This window comes from Podarcis tiliguerta (genome assembly GCF_965153285.1).
Source record: "Podarcis tiliguerta genome assembly, chromosome: Z".
In the NCBI taxonomy this organism is placed as follows: domain Eukaryota; kingdom Metazoa; phylum Chordata; class Lepidosauria; order Squamata; family Lacertidae; genus Podarcis; species Podarcis tiliguerta.
In genome coordinates, this window is record NC_139553.1 from 13,099,320 (window position 1) to 13,114,945 (window position 15,626).

The 15,626-nt window shown below is 47.7% G+C and overlaps 3 protein-coding genes across 3 annotated transcripts in view; 1 reads left to right on the forward strand and 2 right to left on the reverse strand.

Moving 5' to 3' along the window:
* LOC310669447 (FK506-binding protein 15-like) overlaps positions 1–1,149 on the reverse strand; it is a 124,490-nt gene extending 123,341 nt beyond the window's left edge. The window contains exon 1 of the mRNA XM_083423483.1: positions 858–1,149. Coding sequence (XP_083279609.1) covers positions 858–1,000 — 143 coding nt within the window. The 5' untranslated portion in view covers positions 1,001–1,149. The remainder of the gene's footprint in view (positions 1–857) is intronic.
* A 122-nt stretch (positions 1,150–1,271) lies between these two features.
* The window catches only part of SLC31A1 (solute carrier family 31 member 1), a 65,206-nt gene continuing 50,851 nt past the window's right edge, over positions 1,272–15,626 (forward strand). Inside the window, exon 1 of the mRNA XM_083424107.1 lies at positions 1,272–1,336. The gene's annotated coding sequence lies outside the window, so the exon portion shown is untranslated. The remainder of the gene's footprint in view (positions 1,337–15,626) is intronic.
* Positions 6,755–15,626, reverse strand: part of LOC310669938 (FK506-binding protein 15-like) — a 35,140-nt gene continuing 26,268 nt past the window's right edge. The window contains exons 20-27 of the mRNA XM_083424402.1: positions 15,010–15,042; positions 14,020–14,191; positions 12,884–13,094; positions 12,298–12,346; positions 11,419–11,526; positions 9,822–10,417; positions 8,058–8,157; positions 6,755–7,278 (exon numbers count right to left, since the gene is read on the reverse strand). Coding sequence (XP_083280528.1) covers positions 7,201–7,278; positions 8,058–8,157; positions 9,822–10,417; positions 11,419–11,526; positions 12,298–12,346; positions 12,884–13,094; positions 14,020–14,191; positions 15,010–15,042 — 1,347 coding nt within the window. The 3' untranslated portion in view covers positions 6,755–7,200. The remainder of the gene's footprint in view (positions 7,279–8,057; positions 8,158–9,821; positions 10,418–11,418; positions 11,527–12,297; positions 12,347–12,883; positions 13,095–14,019; positions 14,192–15,009; positions 15,043–15,626) is intronic.

Sequence of the window (15,626 nt, forward strand, 5' to 3'; positions counted from 1 at the left end):
CTCTCACTCTACAAAAGGTGTGGGTTCCTTTGGCCCTCTGGATTGTAGCGGAAGTGCACTCCCATCTCCAGTGGTGTAGCGGTCTGGGGTTGCGGAGGTTACTATTTCTGCAGCAGGGTCCCTGCCTCCCGCACCCAATCATCATGAGAGACAAACTTAGCCACTGCATGCTCCAAAGCTAAGCATGTAAGAAACAGTGAAAACACAAGGCACTTCGGTTTCAACTCAGAGTAGGTCCACTGAAATGGGCGGGCATAACCAACGCGTAGTTTAGTCGGATGCTAGCCAGCGCCTCCCATTTCATCCTTAGCTGGACGAAACCCCGCCCATTTCATCCTCACCTGCAACGCTGTGAGGCAGAGAGAGAGCGAAAGAAAGAAAAAAGAGAGAGAGAAGGAACCTTGCTGGTTTCAAAGACGCCTAGCTCAGCTGAACTTCGCCTCTCTCTCAGCGCCTAACAGCACGTAATTGCAGACAAAGCCCTCTGCATGTGTTCGGAGTCACCCTTCGCAAGCCTGCACCCCCCACCCCAGACCCACATGCAGCCCCAGAACCACATGCAGTCCCAGAACCACATACAGTCCCAGCCCCACACCCACCCCAGCCCCACATGCAGCCCCAGCCCCACATGCAGCCCCAGCCCCACGTGCTGCCCCAGCCCCACATACAGCCGCAGCCCCACGTGCTGCCCCAGCCCCACATACAGTCGCAGCCCCACGTGCTGCCCCAGCCCCACATACAGCCGCAGCTCCACATACAGCTCTAGTCCCCTCACACAGCCCCGCCCCCTCACGCGGACCCAAAGACACCCACACACCCCGCATCTCCCCCCACGCAGAGAGGCGCCGCATTCTCACCCTCCCGTCGGAAGCTGGAAGGCCTCGTCGTCTTCATCCATGTCCCCCGACATCCTGACGGCCCCTCGCTCCCCGCGCCCCTCGGCTAAGCCCAAGCCGGGAGGCGAGAGCCGCAAAGTGCGCGGCTGCAACTTCTCGGCCATGGCTCAAGCGCTGGGCTGCAAGCCAAAGCGGCCGGCGGCATTCGCGGTCCCCAAACGGGCCAAACTTCCACGCGGAGGGAAGAAACGCGTCCAGGGTGACACGAGCGATCAGCTGCTGCCGCAGCCGCGAATTTGGCGGCGGGACTCTTTAAGTTTGACGGAAAGGGAGGGGGACACGGCTGGACCAATGGGAAGCTGGTTTCTGGGAGAGGGAGGCGGGAGGGCGGGTGACGCTCGCTCGAGGCTGGCCAATGAGGTGGCGCCTCCGCTCGCCGGGCGAAGAAGGGACGCGTCTGAGGAGATCGAGGGAAGGAGGCGAAGGCGAGGAAGGCGCAGGTAGCTAACTTCCGAGTCTTCTCATTGTGCTATTTACACTTTTCTGGCGAAACACATTTCTTTCTTCTTATTTAGCGTTCTCGTTTAATATCCATAAACTTTTACTATGTACATTCTCCATATTCCAAGATTCATTCTATGTCTGTCAGGAGATTAACGTCGTCACTAATTTTTATTTATTTATTTTTAAATAAATAAGATTTTCCATAACGTTACAAAAGGAAAAAAGAAAAATACAAAAATAATAAAGAAAAACAATTAAAAACAATTCAATTTTTCATAACATATCTTGCATTTGCTTGTTTCCCGGACCTCCCCACACCTCCCCTCTTTGTATTCCAATTCAGTTTATTTATTCAGCAAATCCTTTCCCTCTTTACTTTATCCTTATCTTGATCTTAATATGTTATACCTTTAAATTTTCACCTGTTAACATTCCGTTTTTACATATTCCTTCGTACCGTTGTTACTAAAAACCCCTTAACCTCAATCCAACATCATTCTAACATTCATTAATTTTATAATATTTCTGTAAATAGTCTTTAAATTTCTTCCAATCTTCCTCCACCAACTCTTCTCCCTGGTTTCGGATTCTGCCGGTCATTCCATATAGTCCATCACCTTCATCTGCCATTCTTCCAAAGTGGGTAGTTCTTGTGTCTTCCAATACTTCGCGATGAGTATTCTTGCTGCTGTTGTAGCATACATAAAGAAAGTTCTATCCTTCTTTAACACCAATTGGCCAACCATGCCAATTGGTTGGTTCGTCGTCACTAATTTTTAAGATCTTCCTTAAATGTTATCCGATCTTGATTAACTTTTGGTATTGAATTTCCTCCTATTCTCCCTGTTGTTCTGGCAAGTTGTAGATCTTCTATCATTTTTGCTTGCCAGTCCATTTTTGTGGGGATGGTATCACTGTTATAGAACATATAACATCACCTTTCCACTTCCTTGCTATTAAAATCCTGGCTGCTGTGGTTTCATACATAAAGAGGGGTCTGTGGTTTTTCTTAATTTCCATGGACATAATACCTAACAGGAAGGCTTCAGGGTTTTTTTGGAAATGAAAGTTTGAAGATCTTTTAAACTTTAGAGTAAAGAGTAAAGAGTAAAGAGCCAGTGTGGCGTAGTGGTTAGGAGCAGTAATCTGGAGAACCGGGTTCGCTTCCCCGCTCCTCCACATGCAGCTGTTGGGTCACCTTGGGCTAGTCGCACTTCTGTGAAGTCTCTCAGCCTCACTCACCTCACAGAGTGTTTGTTGTGGGGGAGGAAGGGAAAGGAGAATGTTAGCCGCTTTGAGACTCCCTAGGGTAGTGACAAAGCGGGATATCAAATCCAAACTGTTCTTCATCATCATCATCATCTTCTTCTTCTTATAAATAGTATTCCAGAATTCTTTAATCCTCTCGCATTCCCACCACATGTGTATAAAGGTACCAACCCCACTTTTCCACCTCAAAGAAACATCTGAACTGTTTTTGTACATCTTGGCCAATTTGGCCAGGGTTAGGTACCACCTGTATAACATCTTCATCACATTTTCTCTAAGATTATAGCATGCAGTGAATCTTATGTCCTCCTTCCACAGCCTTTCTCACTCCTCCATATATATTGTGTCCAATATCTTGGGCCCAGTGTATCATAACCCATTTTAGTTCCTCCTCCTTGACTTCCCAGTCACTTAAGTCGCATTCAAAGCACATGCTTCCGTCCCCCAAAGGATCCTGGGAATTGTAGCTTGTTCATCGTGGAGCTACATTTCCCAGCACCCTTAAGCTTAAGTTCCCTGCCTGGTTTCATACACATAATACGTTTAAAGCATGTGTCTTTCCCCCAAAGAACCCTGGAAATCATAGTGCACCCCTCACTGGGCTACAGTTCCAAGCACCCTTCAACTAAAGTGCCCAGGGTACTTTGAGGGGAATGTGCTTTAAATGTGTGGCATTTGTGCAAACTGGTTGCATATGCAACATAAATTTAAATTACATTTCCCACCTTCAAGTTCCCCAAACCCTTAACAGACTACAGTTCCCAACATTCTTTTGTCGTGAGGGGGAATTGTGTGCTTTAACAATGTAGTGTGTTCACACTCTCAGTTGCTTTACTGTGTAAGTGCTTTGAGGTACCTGAATGCAAAGATAATGTGGGATTTAAGAGGTCTGGTGATGCATCTTACTCTAAACACACATGACATGTCGTAGAAAATAATCCAACTCTGGGATCATCTCTTGAGGTTGATTCTTTCATTGAACAAATAGTGTGCCTTTCATTCCCACACACTACAGTAATGTTTGCATCTGAAGCCTACATTTCAAGAAAGTTCCAGGAATCTGTTAACAGAAGCATTGCTGATTTTTCTACAATGTCTTATAACAAGCTTGTAAAGCTTGTGTAACCTGGGTAGCCAATTCAAAATTTGTGGTCACCAGAACATGCCCTTGCTACAAAAAGCCTGCTGCACCACTGGAAGATGGTGCAAGATGAAGGACAAAGATGCAAGGGTGTAGTATCTTTCCCTGTCTCTGCACCTGCATCATCTTCCTCCAGCTCAGAGCCAGACAGGTAAGACAGAGGTTTGTTTTGGCTCTGTATTCACACCCGACAAGTGCAGAACTAAAGCAAGCTGTAGGCTTCTAACCATGTTTGGGACTGCGGAGGGAGTAATTATTTCTATCCCTCAGCGGCTCTAATGTCAAAAGAAGGCCTCAGACCTCCCTCACAAGAGCACATCTGACTCCTTGCCCTGATGAAGGAAGCAAGCAGGCCTTTTTTCTTCTAATAAAGAGTTAACTTCTCTTAATCCACGTGATTTCTTTCTGGCTGGCTCGCTGAGAACCAACTACCACAGAAGGAGCATGGTGTGTCCTCCACCAAAGTACTACCTCTCCTCTAACACCCCCCACACTAATATCACAGACACAGGCACTGTCCAGGATTCACAATGGCACCCAACATCCAAACATAAATGAAGACCACCCCCACACACACCTTGAACACTCTTGAGCTTAATCTAGCGATCATATCTCTACCTGTGGCTGAACATATGCTATAAAACGGGCAAAGTCATGCCAAACTGAAATTTCAGTCTGCCATCTTGATTCAAAATGGCACCCAACATACAAACAGCAATAAGGTCTGCCGCCCCACCCTGGGAACCCTCATGCCAAGTTTGGTATTATGGATGGAGAGCTGTCCAATTGCATAGAGGGCAAATGGGCAAACCATTTCCCAAAATATCAGTCAGGTCAACATATTCCTCCAGCATGACATTGAAAAAGTGGGGGTGGGGTGGGAGGGAGAGTTGGACTCCCCAGAGTTGGAATTAATAGATGGCAGAAAAAGCCAGTGTCTTGTCAATACATAATTCCATTTAAAAGCTGTAAAATCATGAATACCAGCCCTTGGGAGCAGGAAAGAAGGGGTTGGGAGTGATTCACTGATAAATGTATTTATGCACTGGCTCAATGGGAAAACTTTAGAAATTCATCGGAAATCACTCATTGTATCTATCTTCTCCGTTCCAATGGCATTTAGGACCCAGGGAAGTGAGGTATAAGGGGAGGGGTGAGTGAGCCCACCATAATCCCTGAGATGTACAGACACATCTACAGGGCCTTCCCAAGGAGTCATGGCCAGTGATATGCTGCCCCAAGAGTGTCAGACAGATATCCAACCATCTCAATCACAATGCCTATCCATCCTATAGTGGGATGAAGCTGGACAAGACAAAGGGGTGTTTTTGATTTGACTCAGGGACCAAGGAGCTATAAATACTTTCCTTTGTACTGGGATGGGAGTAAGTGTGAAAGACTATATTTGTGTGACAGGGGTATGCCTGGATCTCAGGTTCTACCCAAGACCATACCTTTTCTGTGACAGATCTATGATGTCTTGATGATGCATCCTGAGATATATTATGGGAAACTTTAAAATACGGATGAAACCATTGATGGGGGCTTCTGCGCCACTTCCCTGGGACACTCACCATGCCTCCCTGGGACGCTCGCCGCCGCCCCCGGGACACCTTGTCCCTGCAGGTGGCTAGCCCCACCCCCACGGGCAGCTAGCCCTGCCCCAGAGTGCACAGCACTAGCTCTGGGTACCATTGCCATTCTAAGAGAATGAGGGAGGTGTTCACGGTGAGTTCTGGCACGTCTTTTTCTCGAAAAATGGCACTGGTTGCAGACCCTCCAAGTGCCCATATTTACCAGGGATGTTCCCGATTTAAAGATGCCATCCTGGTTTATGATTTGATCTTGGAGTGTCCCACTTTTCCTTAGGATGTCCCTATTTTCAATGGAGAAAGGTTGGAGGGTATGGAGTTATCCGTCCCCTGAGCCATCTGAAGGCAATCCTGTAGAGCGAAGTTTCTTTAAAAAGTAATGTTTTATGTTTTTATATATGAGACTTCCAGCGTGGTACACTCAGTGGCGGGTCGAGGGAAAGTGCTCTGCATCAGTGGAGCATGCCCACTCACGGTAAACGGGAACTGGGGAAGAGCGAGGCGTTTCACAACACGCTGTGCCTGTGAATACTTTCTTTATCCTGAGCAAACCGTTTTCTATGACTGCCTTTTCGGACTGATGAAGCGTGTAGCGAAACCTGTCCGGAGAACAGGTCTCCTTTTGCCCACTTGCGTTATTCTCACCAGGGTAGTGGCTTTGATTTGCCTTCCTGTGATTGATCCATGCAAACGGCTTTGTGTTTCCAACTCAAGACCTATTGAAGAACATCTCATCCAGTTCAATCTTTGAAGAACAGCTTTGAAAAACTTTTACATGTTCTCCAGTGTGCTACCCTTGCCATTGTGGCGGCACAGGGTTGCCATTCTGTGATTGGACTTATGCTACTTGTTGAACGGTTCATTTATCCAGTCTGTGTAACGTTTATTGCACATGCAACTTCTTAAGATACAGTTGTACATTTATCCACTCCATGTTTACAGTATCTCCAGGCTTTGTTTTGCACATGGTACCTTAGTATGCTTGTTGCTTGAATGGTTACAAGTCTCCAGCTCTATTCTAGTTATTATTCTAGTAAATTTGGTTTTATACTGATAAGCCAGTTTGTGGTGGTGTTATTTTGCTGCATTATTACTGTCACCACATTTGATACTTTTGTATATACATTGTAGTTTTGTATCAGAGATGAGGACCAAGGTATCACCTTCTGCATATCATTCAACCTTTGGGCAAGCCACTCTCTGTTTCAGCCTCCCAACCTGAAATACAAAGAGATTACTAATACTGGCCTCCCTCACAGGACTGGTGTTAATTCTTACCATATCAGGTGTATGTACGTGAAGCACCTAGGATGCCCTATAAATGGTGAGTGGGTTTTTGGCGTACAGAACCACACAAATACCCCTCCCCTTCTTGCCTTGCTAAAGTGAAAGAACTAAGGCAACAGGGTTAATTTATTTTAATTGCACTTTATTATTATTTTCTTCAAGATCCGGTTTTGCCAAGGTTCAGAACTGGAGGTGAGCTATGGCAATAGGTTAAGTTTGGTTTCCACAGAGAGGAGCTGTTCAAGGTGATACCCACTGCTACTCCCAGCAGCAGCTGGGTCAAAAGCGTGTCGGGTACAGGTGTGTTTGGCAGTGGTGAATTAAACAGTCAGGACATTGAAGCGAGACAAAGTCCCAAATTGACATTTGCTACCGAGAGAGAGAGAGAGAGTTTGTCACCCCTCTTCCCGCCAGCAGCCTCAAAAACCACGAGTCAAGACGACCTCAGCCCAAATGAGCAATCTGGGGAGGCCCACAGGAAAAACTCCAGCTCCATCCATCTCAGATCCAGATCAGCAATCACTGAAGCTCTTGAGAGAAGAAAGTATTGCCATGGCATTTGCCAGGCTGCTCATCCCAGCAGGTATAGGTCATCGTCGTCGTCATCATCATCAAAGAGTGGGGTGGGGGGAGGCCGACCCTTAAGGCTCTGAAACCGAGAGAAAGAAAGGCAGGGATAGGTCACTGCTGCTTGGCAGAGCAGGACCATCAGCAAGGCAAGCGGGAGAAGGAAGCCAAGGATGTGGGCTCTAGCTTTCTTCTAGTAAGTCGCAGGGTTGCTCCTTGTGGGACTCAGCAGGGAGGACAAAACATAAAGTAGTTGGCTTTGCTGCCTGTCAGTGGCTATGGCTCCAGCTATTGTTAGTATTGAATAGTGGACATTGACCCTAATAAAGTGAACATGCCACAAAACCATAACAATACAGCGCCCCTAACAGCCACAGGAAAGATTGGTGGTGCCCTGGTAACAAAACACCACCACTTTAGTTTATTAAACACCTATTGAGGGCGTCTATTGGTGGCGCTGTGGGCTAAACCACAGAGCCTAGGGCTTGCCAATCAGAAGGTTGGTGGTACGAATCCCCACCACGCGGTGAGCTCCCGTTGCTCTGTCCCTGCTCCTGCCAACCGAGCAGTTTGAAAGCATGTCAAAATGCAAGTAGATAAATAGGTACCGCTCTGGCAGGAAGGTAAACGGCGTTCCGTGCGCTGCTCTGGTTTGCCAGAAGCGGCTTAGTCATGCTGGCCACATGACCCGGAAGCTGTACGCCGGCTCCCTCAGCCAATGAAGTGAGATGAGTGCCGCAACCCCAGAGTCGGCCACGACTGGACCTAACGGTCAGGGGTCCTTTTACCTTTACCTATGCCTTCCACCTTAAGTCGTCCCAAATGGCACCATACACCACTGAACCCCCTCAAAGCTCTTACCACCTCTTCCTCGTCGTCGTCATCTTCTACCAACAGAGTTCCCAGTGCAGATGGCTTGGGAGTGGCAACTTTGAAGAAACCACCCTTGTCCTCAAGAAGACTGCAAGAGAAAAAGACAGAAGGAAAAGGAGAGTGGGAGTGATGCAGTGGCTAACGGACCAGAACCCTGGGAGACCAGAGTTCAAATCTCTACTCAGTCCTGAAGCTCATTGGGTAGTGCCTACCTTATAGGGTTGATGTGGGGGTTAAATGAGGGAGTGGGGGAGTGCTAGCACTGATGTCAATGAATGGAGCAGAGGGGTGTTGAGAATTCCATTCCTCCTGTACTGCAGATGTGTGTGGGATTGTTACATGTCACATGTCTGTTTACATTCCAGCACTGATTGTGGGAGTCTTGTGAGAGGAAGTTGAGATATGCTGTTTCCGCTCTGTATAGCTTTTGTTTTTTGCAGCTCTCTCTCCGAGGAAGAAAGACAGAGAGAGGAGCCATATTTTCTTTGTTCTGTTACGTTTGATTTAATTTGCAATAAATTGGGTTTAGATGTTACTACTCAAGGCTGGAGGAATGGGAAAGGAGTACGACAAGGATGTATTTTGTCTCCCTGCTTATTTAACTTATATGCAGAATTCATCATGCGAAAGGCTGGGCTGGATGAATCCCTAGCCGGAATTAAGATTGCTGGAAGAAATATCAACAACCTCAGATATGCAGATGACACAACCTTGATGGCAGAAAGTGAGGAGGAATTAAAGAACCTTTTATTGAGGGTGAAAGAGGAGAGCGCAAAATATGGTCTGAAGCTCAACATCAAAAAAACAAAGATCATGGCCACTGGTCCCATCACCTCCTGGCAAATAGAAGGGGAGGAAATGGAGGCAGTGAGAGATTTTACTTTCTTGGGCTCCATGATCACTGCAGATGGTGACAGCAGCCACGAAATTAAGAGACACCTGCTTCTTGGGAGGAAAGCAATGACAAACCTAGACAGCATTTTAAAAAGTAGAGACATCACCTTGCCAACAAAGGTCCGTATAGTAAAAGCTATGGTTTTCCCAGTAGTGATGTATGGAAGTGAGAGCTGGACCATAAAGAAGGCTGATCGCCGAAGAATTGACGCTTTTGAATTATGGTGCTGGAGGAAACTCTTGAGAGTCCCATGGACTGCAAGAAGATCAAACGCATCCATTCTTAAGGAAATCAGCCCTGAGTGCTCACTGGAAGGACAGATCGTGAAGCTGAGGCTCCAATACTTTGCCCACCTCATGAGAAGAGAAGACTCACTGGAAAAGACCCTGATGTTGGGAAAGATGGAGGGCATAAGGAGAAGGGGACAACAGAGGATGAGATGGTTAGACAGTGTTCTCGAAGCTACAAACATGAACCTGACCAAACTGCGGGTGGCAGTGGAAGACAGGAGTGCCTGGCGTGCTCTGGTCCATGGGGTCACGAAGAGTCGGACACGACTGAACGACTAAACAACAACAACACTCAAGGCTGAGCTTCTGTTTTGAATTCTGCTCATTGTGTGCTCATGTCCCCGGATATGGGCCACATCAGTGTGACGGGAGACCCGAGGAATGAATCCCGGGCGACGCTGAAGTTGGGGGGAGGCAACAGGCCTTGGCGTTATCACCCAACAAGGGGGAGTCAGGCTCTTCCTTTGTGCCTTGAACCCCATGCTATTAGGGGGTGGGGGGAAGGCACAGAAAGGCAAGAGACTCATAATGGGTACAGTTCCCGTCCCCTCCCGCCCTGGCACAAACCTGGAATCCGCTTCCATGGGGCTGGACGCTGGTCTTGGCTGTGATGCTCCAGCCAAGTCCTGCTGCTTGTTGGCTAGAGCAGCTTGAGAGGTGGGGCCAGTGGTGTGCTGACTTGCCCCACTCTCCTCCTTGCCCTCTGGATCCCTTGTGGGCCCCTCCATTGCAGGTGCCGTCTCATCCGCCGCTGGATTTGGAGGTGCCAGAATGGCGGTGTCTATTGTGTCCATTTCACCCTGAGTGCTTGGCCTCTCCTCCTCAATACTGGCGGAGAGCCTGAGAGGCAGCCTTGCAGTTTGAGCAGAGGCTGCACGAGTTTGTTCAACCGGTGCTTCCGAAGAATGAGCCTCAGGAGCTGCAAAAAGCAGACTGTCTTGGGCTCCTTCGAGAGCGATGAATGGCGGACTGCTTGAGCTTTCATTCAGATTAGCCAAAGGAGCAGGGGGTGCCACTGGTGCTGGTTCTCGGAGAGAGTTGCTGTGGGGATCCTCATAAAGGGGTGCGGCACTTGGCTGCTTCCTTTCCGCAGGTCCTTCCTCCTCAGTGCTGCTGCTCCCCCTTTGCTCCTCCTGACTCTCCAGCAGCTGCAGAGTTGTTGTCTGGAACAAGCAGAGGGGAGGGGGGATTATTTGCCACAAAAAAAGACCGCAGCCCCTGATGAAAGTACTGTGTAATGGTTGGTCTCTAACCAGGACTCAGGAGACCAGGGTTTGAATCCCTACTCAGCCAAACAGGCACAGCTAAGTGACTTTCACTTTGTAGTACCTTAGACACAACCTGTTATTTCTAGAGAGCTGGGCTTCACCCTCTTTGCTGCTCCCATGATTAGTAATATGGGGCTAAATGCCGCCCCAATCTCTGATCGGTGCAAGACTGCAGGGGTCTAGGCACTTAGTCTGTGTTTCCTTTGGAAATGAGGCACAGTGTAGACTGTGGTGTCATAATGATATATAGTTTATTTACACCTGCATTTAACAGACTGAAAGCCTTTTTTCTTTTGATCTCACCATAACCAACTGAAATCCTAAAACTTCCTCCTAACCAAAACTTTGGCACTCTCTTTAAACTCACTATCTCAAAGCTCTGGGTGGGGCTTCACCCATCTGCTGGCTGGTAGAGTGTCTGTCTTGCTGATGGCCCATCTCTCTGTCTGCAGCACATACTGTATACTAAAATTGGATTGATAAAGAGGTTAGCATGGCCACTGCAAATTGGTGAAGTGTTCAATTTTTTAAAGATGTTTAATGTTTGACTATGTTTTATATATGTGTTGGAAGCCAGAGTGGCTGGGTATAAATAAAATTATTATTATTATCATCATCTTCATTATTAGTTCTCTAATGGCCCACCTTTCAAGCGATCTCCTCAACACAGGAAGCTGAGTCCTGCTGTTAAGCGCCTGACTTTCAGTTTCACTCTCCAAGCAGTGATTAAATTCTAACACTTACTAAACCCAGTAGTTATGGGCATCTTGCACCCAAAAGTCTGGCACCCAAACCCATGACATTTGGAACCATACAAAAAGGAAGAGAAATGATAGACCAGTTCACTCAATCTGCATCTTATTCAGGTGTCAGGATCCATCTGCCCTGGGCTGTACCTTGATGGTGTTCAGGACGATACCCAGGACCTCCTGGCCGGTATAGGACTCCTCCAAGTTGAACTGGCCCCGCAGGGACTGGAAGACCTCGTTCATGATCTTCTTCACCTGGGGCAGAATGATGCCAAAGAATCAGAAGGCAGGGAAGCAACACCAGCAAGGACAGTGGGCTTTCAAGACAGCCAAATGTGGTGATGATTTCATTTATTCATTTATTTTACAACGAACATACATTATCTGGATAGCATCCACGTGTCAAGAGATGGATGACATTGCATAGTGCTGTTCAGATTAACAGGTAACACCTCCTGATTGAAGTTACAGAAGTGTGGATTGCCATTGCTTTTGCTGAATGTGACTAAGATTTCTCTCTACTGCTTGTCCCCCGCCACTTTCCTTAACACTTCTTATTTCATGAGCACTTCAGGGTTTGTTACAGAGAGAGGAACACATCTGTGTGTATTTTTAGGAGATACCTTATTTGTGAGACTGTAAACTGTTTTAAACTGTTGTTAACTGCTGTTGCCTCTGCCAACCTGGTGCCCTTCCAAAAGTTTGGGACCAATTAGGCAAGCCACATTTCACACTGTACTATGGACAGGGAGTCCAGTGTCTCTCTCTACAGATTGTATACAAGGTAAACTCCCACCCAGCTGCCTGCACTGAATTTTTCAGGGTCCTCTAGCCTTTGACAACATGTAATTTATGAGTTGCTTTTTCAGCTAATGCTAAGCTCTCTATATATTTGCATCAAGCAGTTCAGTCTCTGCATTACTACACAGCATCACACTGGCTCACAGCACAGATGTATAACAAGCCTGTGGGACACGTTAGAACCACAAACCCTCCATCAAGACATTTTAAGGGAGCCCCACCGACATTGCCTTTCACAGGCTCTGGCTGTTCTTGTGGTTTTAAGCAGGGAAAGCTAGAAGAAAACCAGCATTGACTAAGTGGCGTTCCGCAGACCACAGTTCAGGAGCCCTTGTAATAAACAGTAAGCAGAGAGGCCTATGGCAGACATGAGAACCCAGCAGAGTGAGCAGAGGTGTTCCAAGGACAGGTGGCTCCTGCCCATTGAGGTGGGTGGGGCAGAAGGCAAGGAGCCCAATGACAGGCAGAGCCACATCCTGATTGGCTGTAAGGAAGAAGGCAAGGAAGTGGTGGCTGGGTGAGGGCAGTGCCCTGTTTGCCTAATAGACTAGACTCCACCGACTGACCTCTTGGGGAACGCCTGCCAAGAGTAAAAGTAGGTGGAGCAACATATGTTAATTTCCCCACTGTCCCTTTCAATCCTCCATTTAAGAATGAAAGAAGCCCAGCCAGATGGGCGGGGTATAAATTATTTCATCATCATCATTATCATCATCATTATTATCATCATCATCATCTTCCAGGGAGGCAAAGAACAGTCAAGGGTGCAAAGCTGGGGTGGAAGGAGAGGGGTGTGGCACTGGGAGAATCCTAGGGGTCAGAGAGAGTTTTCCAGGGAGCCACTTCTGGCCTCGGGTGATGACTTTTGCCACCCCTGGGCACTACCTTCTCCAGATTCTCCTTCTTAATGCGGATATCAGCCAGCTCCTCTTCCAGGGCTGTCACCTTCTCATCCAACTTCTTCCCACTCAGCTTCTCTTCCTGGTATCTGCTTTTCATGTCGTCAGACGATTTCTGAAGTTCTGTGGATGTGGGGCACAGAGCCAGTGACAGATGAAGCCTGTGCCACAATGCATGTCCCTGTTTCCATCCACTGCTGTAGCTAAGCCTAAGTACCCCCGGTCTGCCACCACCCCCAGCTACAATTCCCAGGCTGTTAAACTATGCTGGAAATGGCCACTTAAGCAGGGCTCTCCACTTCAACACAACTATTGGCAGCTGGAACAAACCACACTTCCCAGGATTCCTTGGGAGAAAGCCATGACTGACTGCAGTGGCATGATAACGCTGTATAGTGTGGATGGGGCCTCCGTGTAACTTTAAAGACATACTGGTGAAACTTGAAAAATTAGAATATCATGGAAAAGTTCATTTATTTCATGAGATAACTAATGACATGCAATGCGAGATATGTCAAGCCTTTATTTGTTATAATTGTGATGATCATGGCATTTATAGACATATCACATGTTCCTTCTCACTCTTACACTGCTCTGCTCTTGCATACAGGGCAAGGAAGGTGCAGAATCTGCACAAACCCATTTTCTATTATGTTAATGTTACTTATTGTTTGTAAGCTGGAGATTCATTTCAACAAAAACAGCATAGAAATACAATCAATCAAGTTTGTAGAGATCAGAAGCTTGCCTTTTTTAAACAGATGGAATTAAAGTCAAGAGTCTTTTTGGAGACACTGTGTCTGAGTCTTTAACAGCTACACTGCAGGAGGCCCTAAGGAGCAGGACCTCCAGAGGTTGCTGGACTCCAACGCCCATCATCCCTGGCTACGCTTGCTGGGGCTCATAAGAAGTGAAGGCCAGTAATACTTGGAGGGCCACAGGCTCCCTACCAGCAAGCTAAAGAATTTCCTAGGATGATAAAACTACCCTGCACGTGCTTGGATCGTGCTCTTCTGCCGTTTCAGCGCCTCCTCTCAGCTTCCCTTACCTGCCAGCTGTGCATGCAGTAGGTTGACCTGGGCTTTCTGCCTCTCTGACTCTGTCAGGGCTTCATTCAGTTGGGAGTGGAGATCTATCTCCTGCTTCTGATGACGGGTCAGCTCCAGCTGGAGCTGGGAGATCTGCGCCGTGGCTTCCGCTAGCTCCTTGGTGACCCTGACCTGCAACGCAAAAGAGCAGAAGAGACAGGAGAACATATGGGGAAGGAGTGCCCACAAGACCTTTCCTGGGAGGATGCAAGAGCTGTGCTTTTGGAGGCTCCCAAATGCTAAGAATGAGTCTCCCAGGAAACACCCTGCAGAACTGGTCTACTGGCAAGGCTATGAGGAGCAGGGGGAGGCAGAAGCCTTGGGTTTTTTAATTAGTTCAGGAGAAAGCATGCATGACAAAGGTGCATAAAATGGAGAGCAGAAAAGATTTCCCCAGAAAATTCACGACAGACAAAAGAAAGGACATCTTCACACAGCAGAGCTCTCTCCCACAAGATGGAATGAAGGCCACCAAGTTGGATGGCTTTAGCAATGGAGCAGGAAATGCCTCCACCGTTGGAGGCAGCATGCTGTTCCTGGGAATTGCAGGTGGGGTGAGCACAGATCCTGCTTGTAGGATTCCCTTTCGGGACATCTGGTTATGAGAATAAGACGGGCTTTGGGCCTGATCCAGCCAGGCAAAAGCACTCAAGGAGGGTGCAATGTAGGACTGGTGAGGGTGCGTGGCTTGGAAGGAGCTTTGAGGGCCAGACACATAGGCCCAGAAGGTGGCCTTTGGTCCAGGGGCCTGGAGTCCCCCCACCCCTGATTTAGGAAAACCCATTGTCACTGAAGCTGGGATGCCAAAGCACAAAGAGGCTTCGCAACGAGAGACACCTGCAGAAGGCGTGGGGTTTTTGCCTGCTAAAAGTATGAAATGGTGACCTGGAAAGTATGAAGGGACTTAGGAAGTGCTCAGGTAATCAGGACACCCAAGGACAATGCCTCACCTGGTCCCACCCCTGATCCAGTGGCGGCATGTGCTAGAGAGAAAAGTGGCGACAAGGAGAGGAGAGTTAACACCACCAGAAGCAAGAACAGCAAGAGGGGAGAAAGTTTTATCAAAAGAGGCAATGGCATTCTGGGTTAAGAGCACTCTGCTTATTCTGTGGTCCAAGGGCTGATTATATCACTCAAAATCCCAGTGGCCTCAGGGTGAGATGCATGGAAGATCCCTTAATGGCAGGGTTTGCACACTGATGCCCAAGCAAGAACAGGCCACAGCAAACCTGGACTTGCATGCTCTCCCCTGACACTTATGCCTAGCCATGGTTTGCTGTGTTGCCTGGGACAACGAGCTGCAGCTAACATCAACTATAGGTAATATCAAACACACCAACTTCAAATGTTTGTTTCTACAAGCTAACTTCAGAAACTAATTCTGCTTAACATTAATGGCTGTTCTCAAACCAGACAACAGAGGAAGCAGCAGTTACCTAGAAGTGAAAACTCTCACACCCTTCTTCTTGGCTGCATAGGAGGAGGTGGGGGGACGTTCACTGTGCTTGCTCACGTCATGCCAACCGACAGTTTAGCATGGCATGTGAATGAAGCCAATGAGATCTTA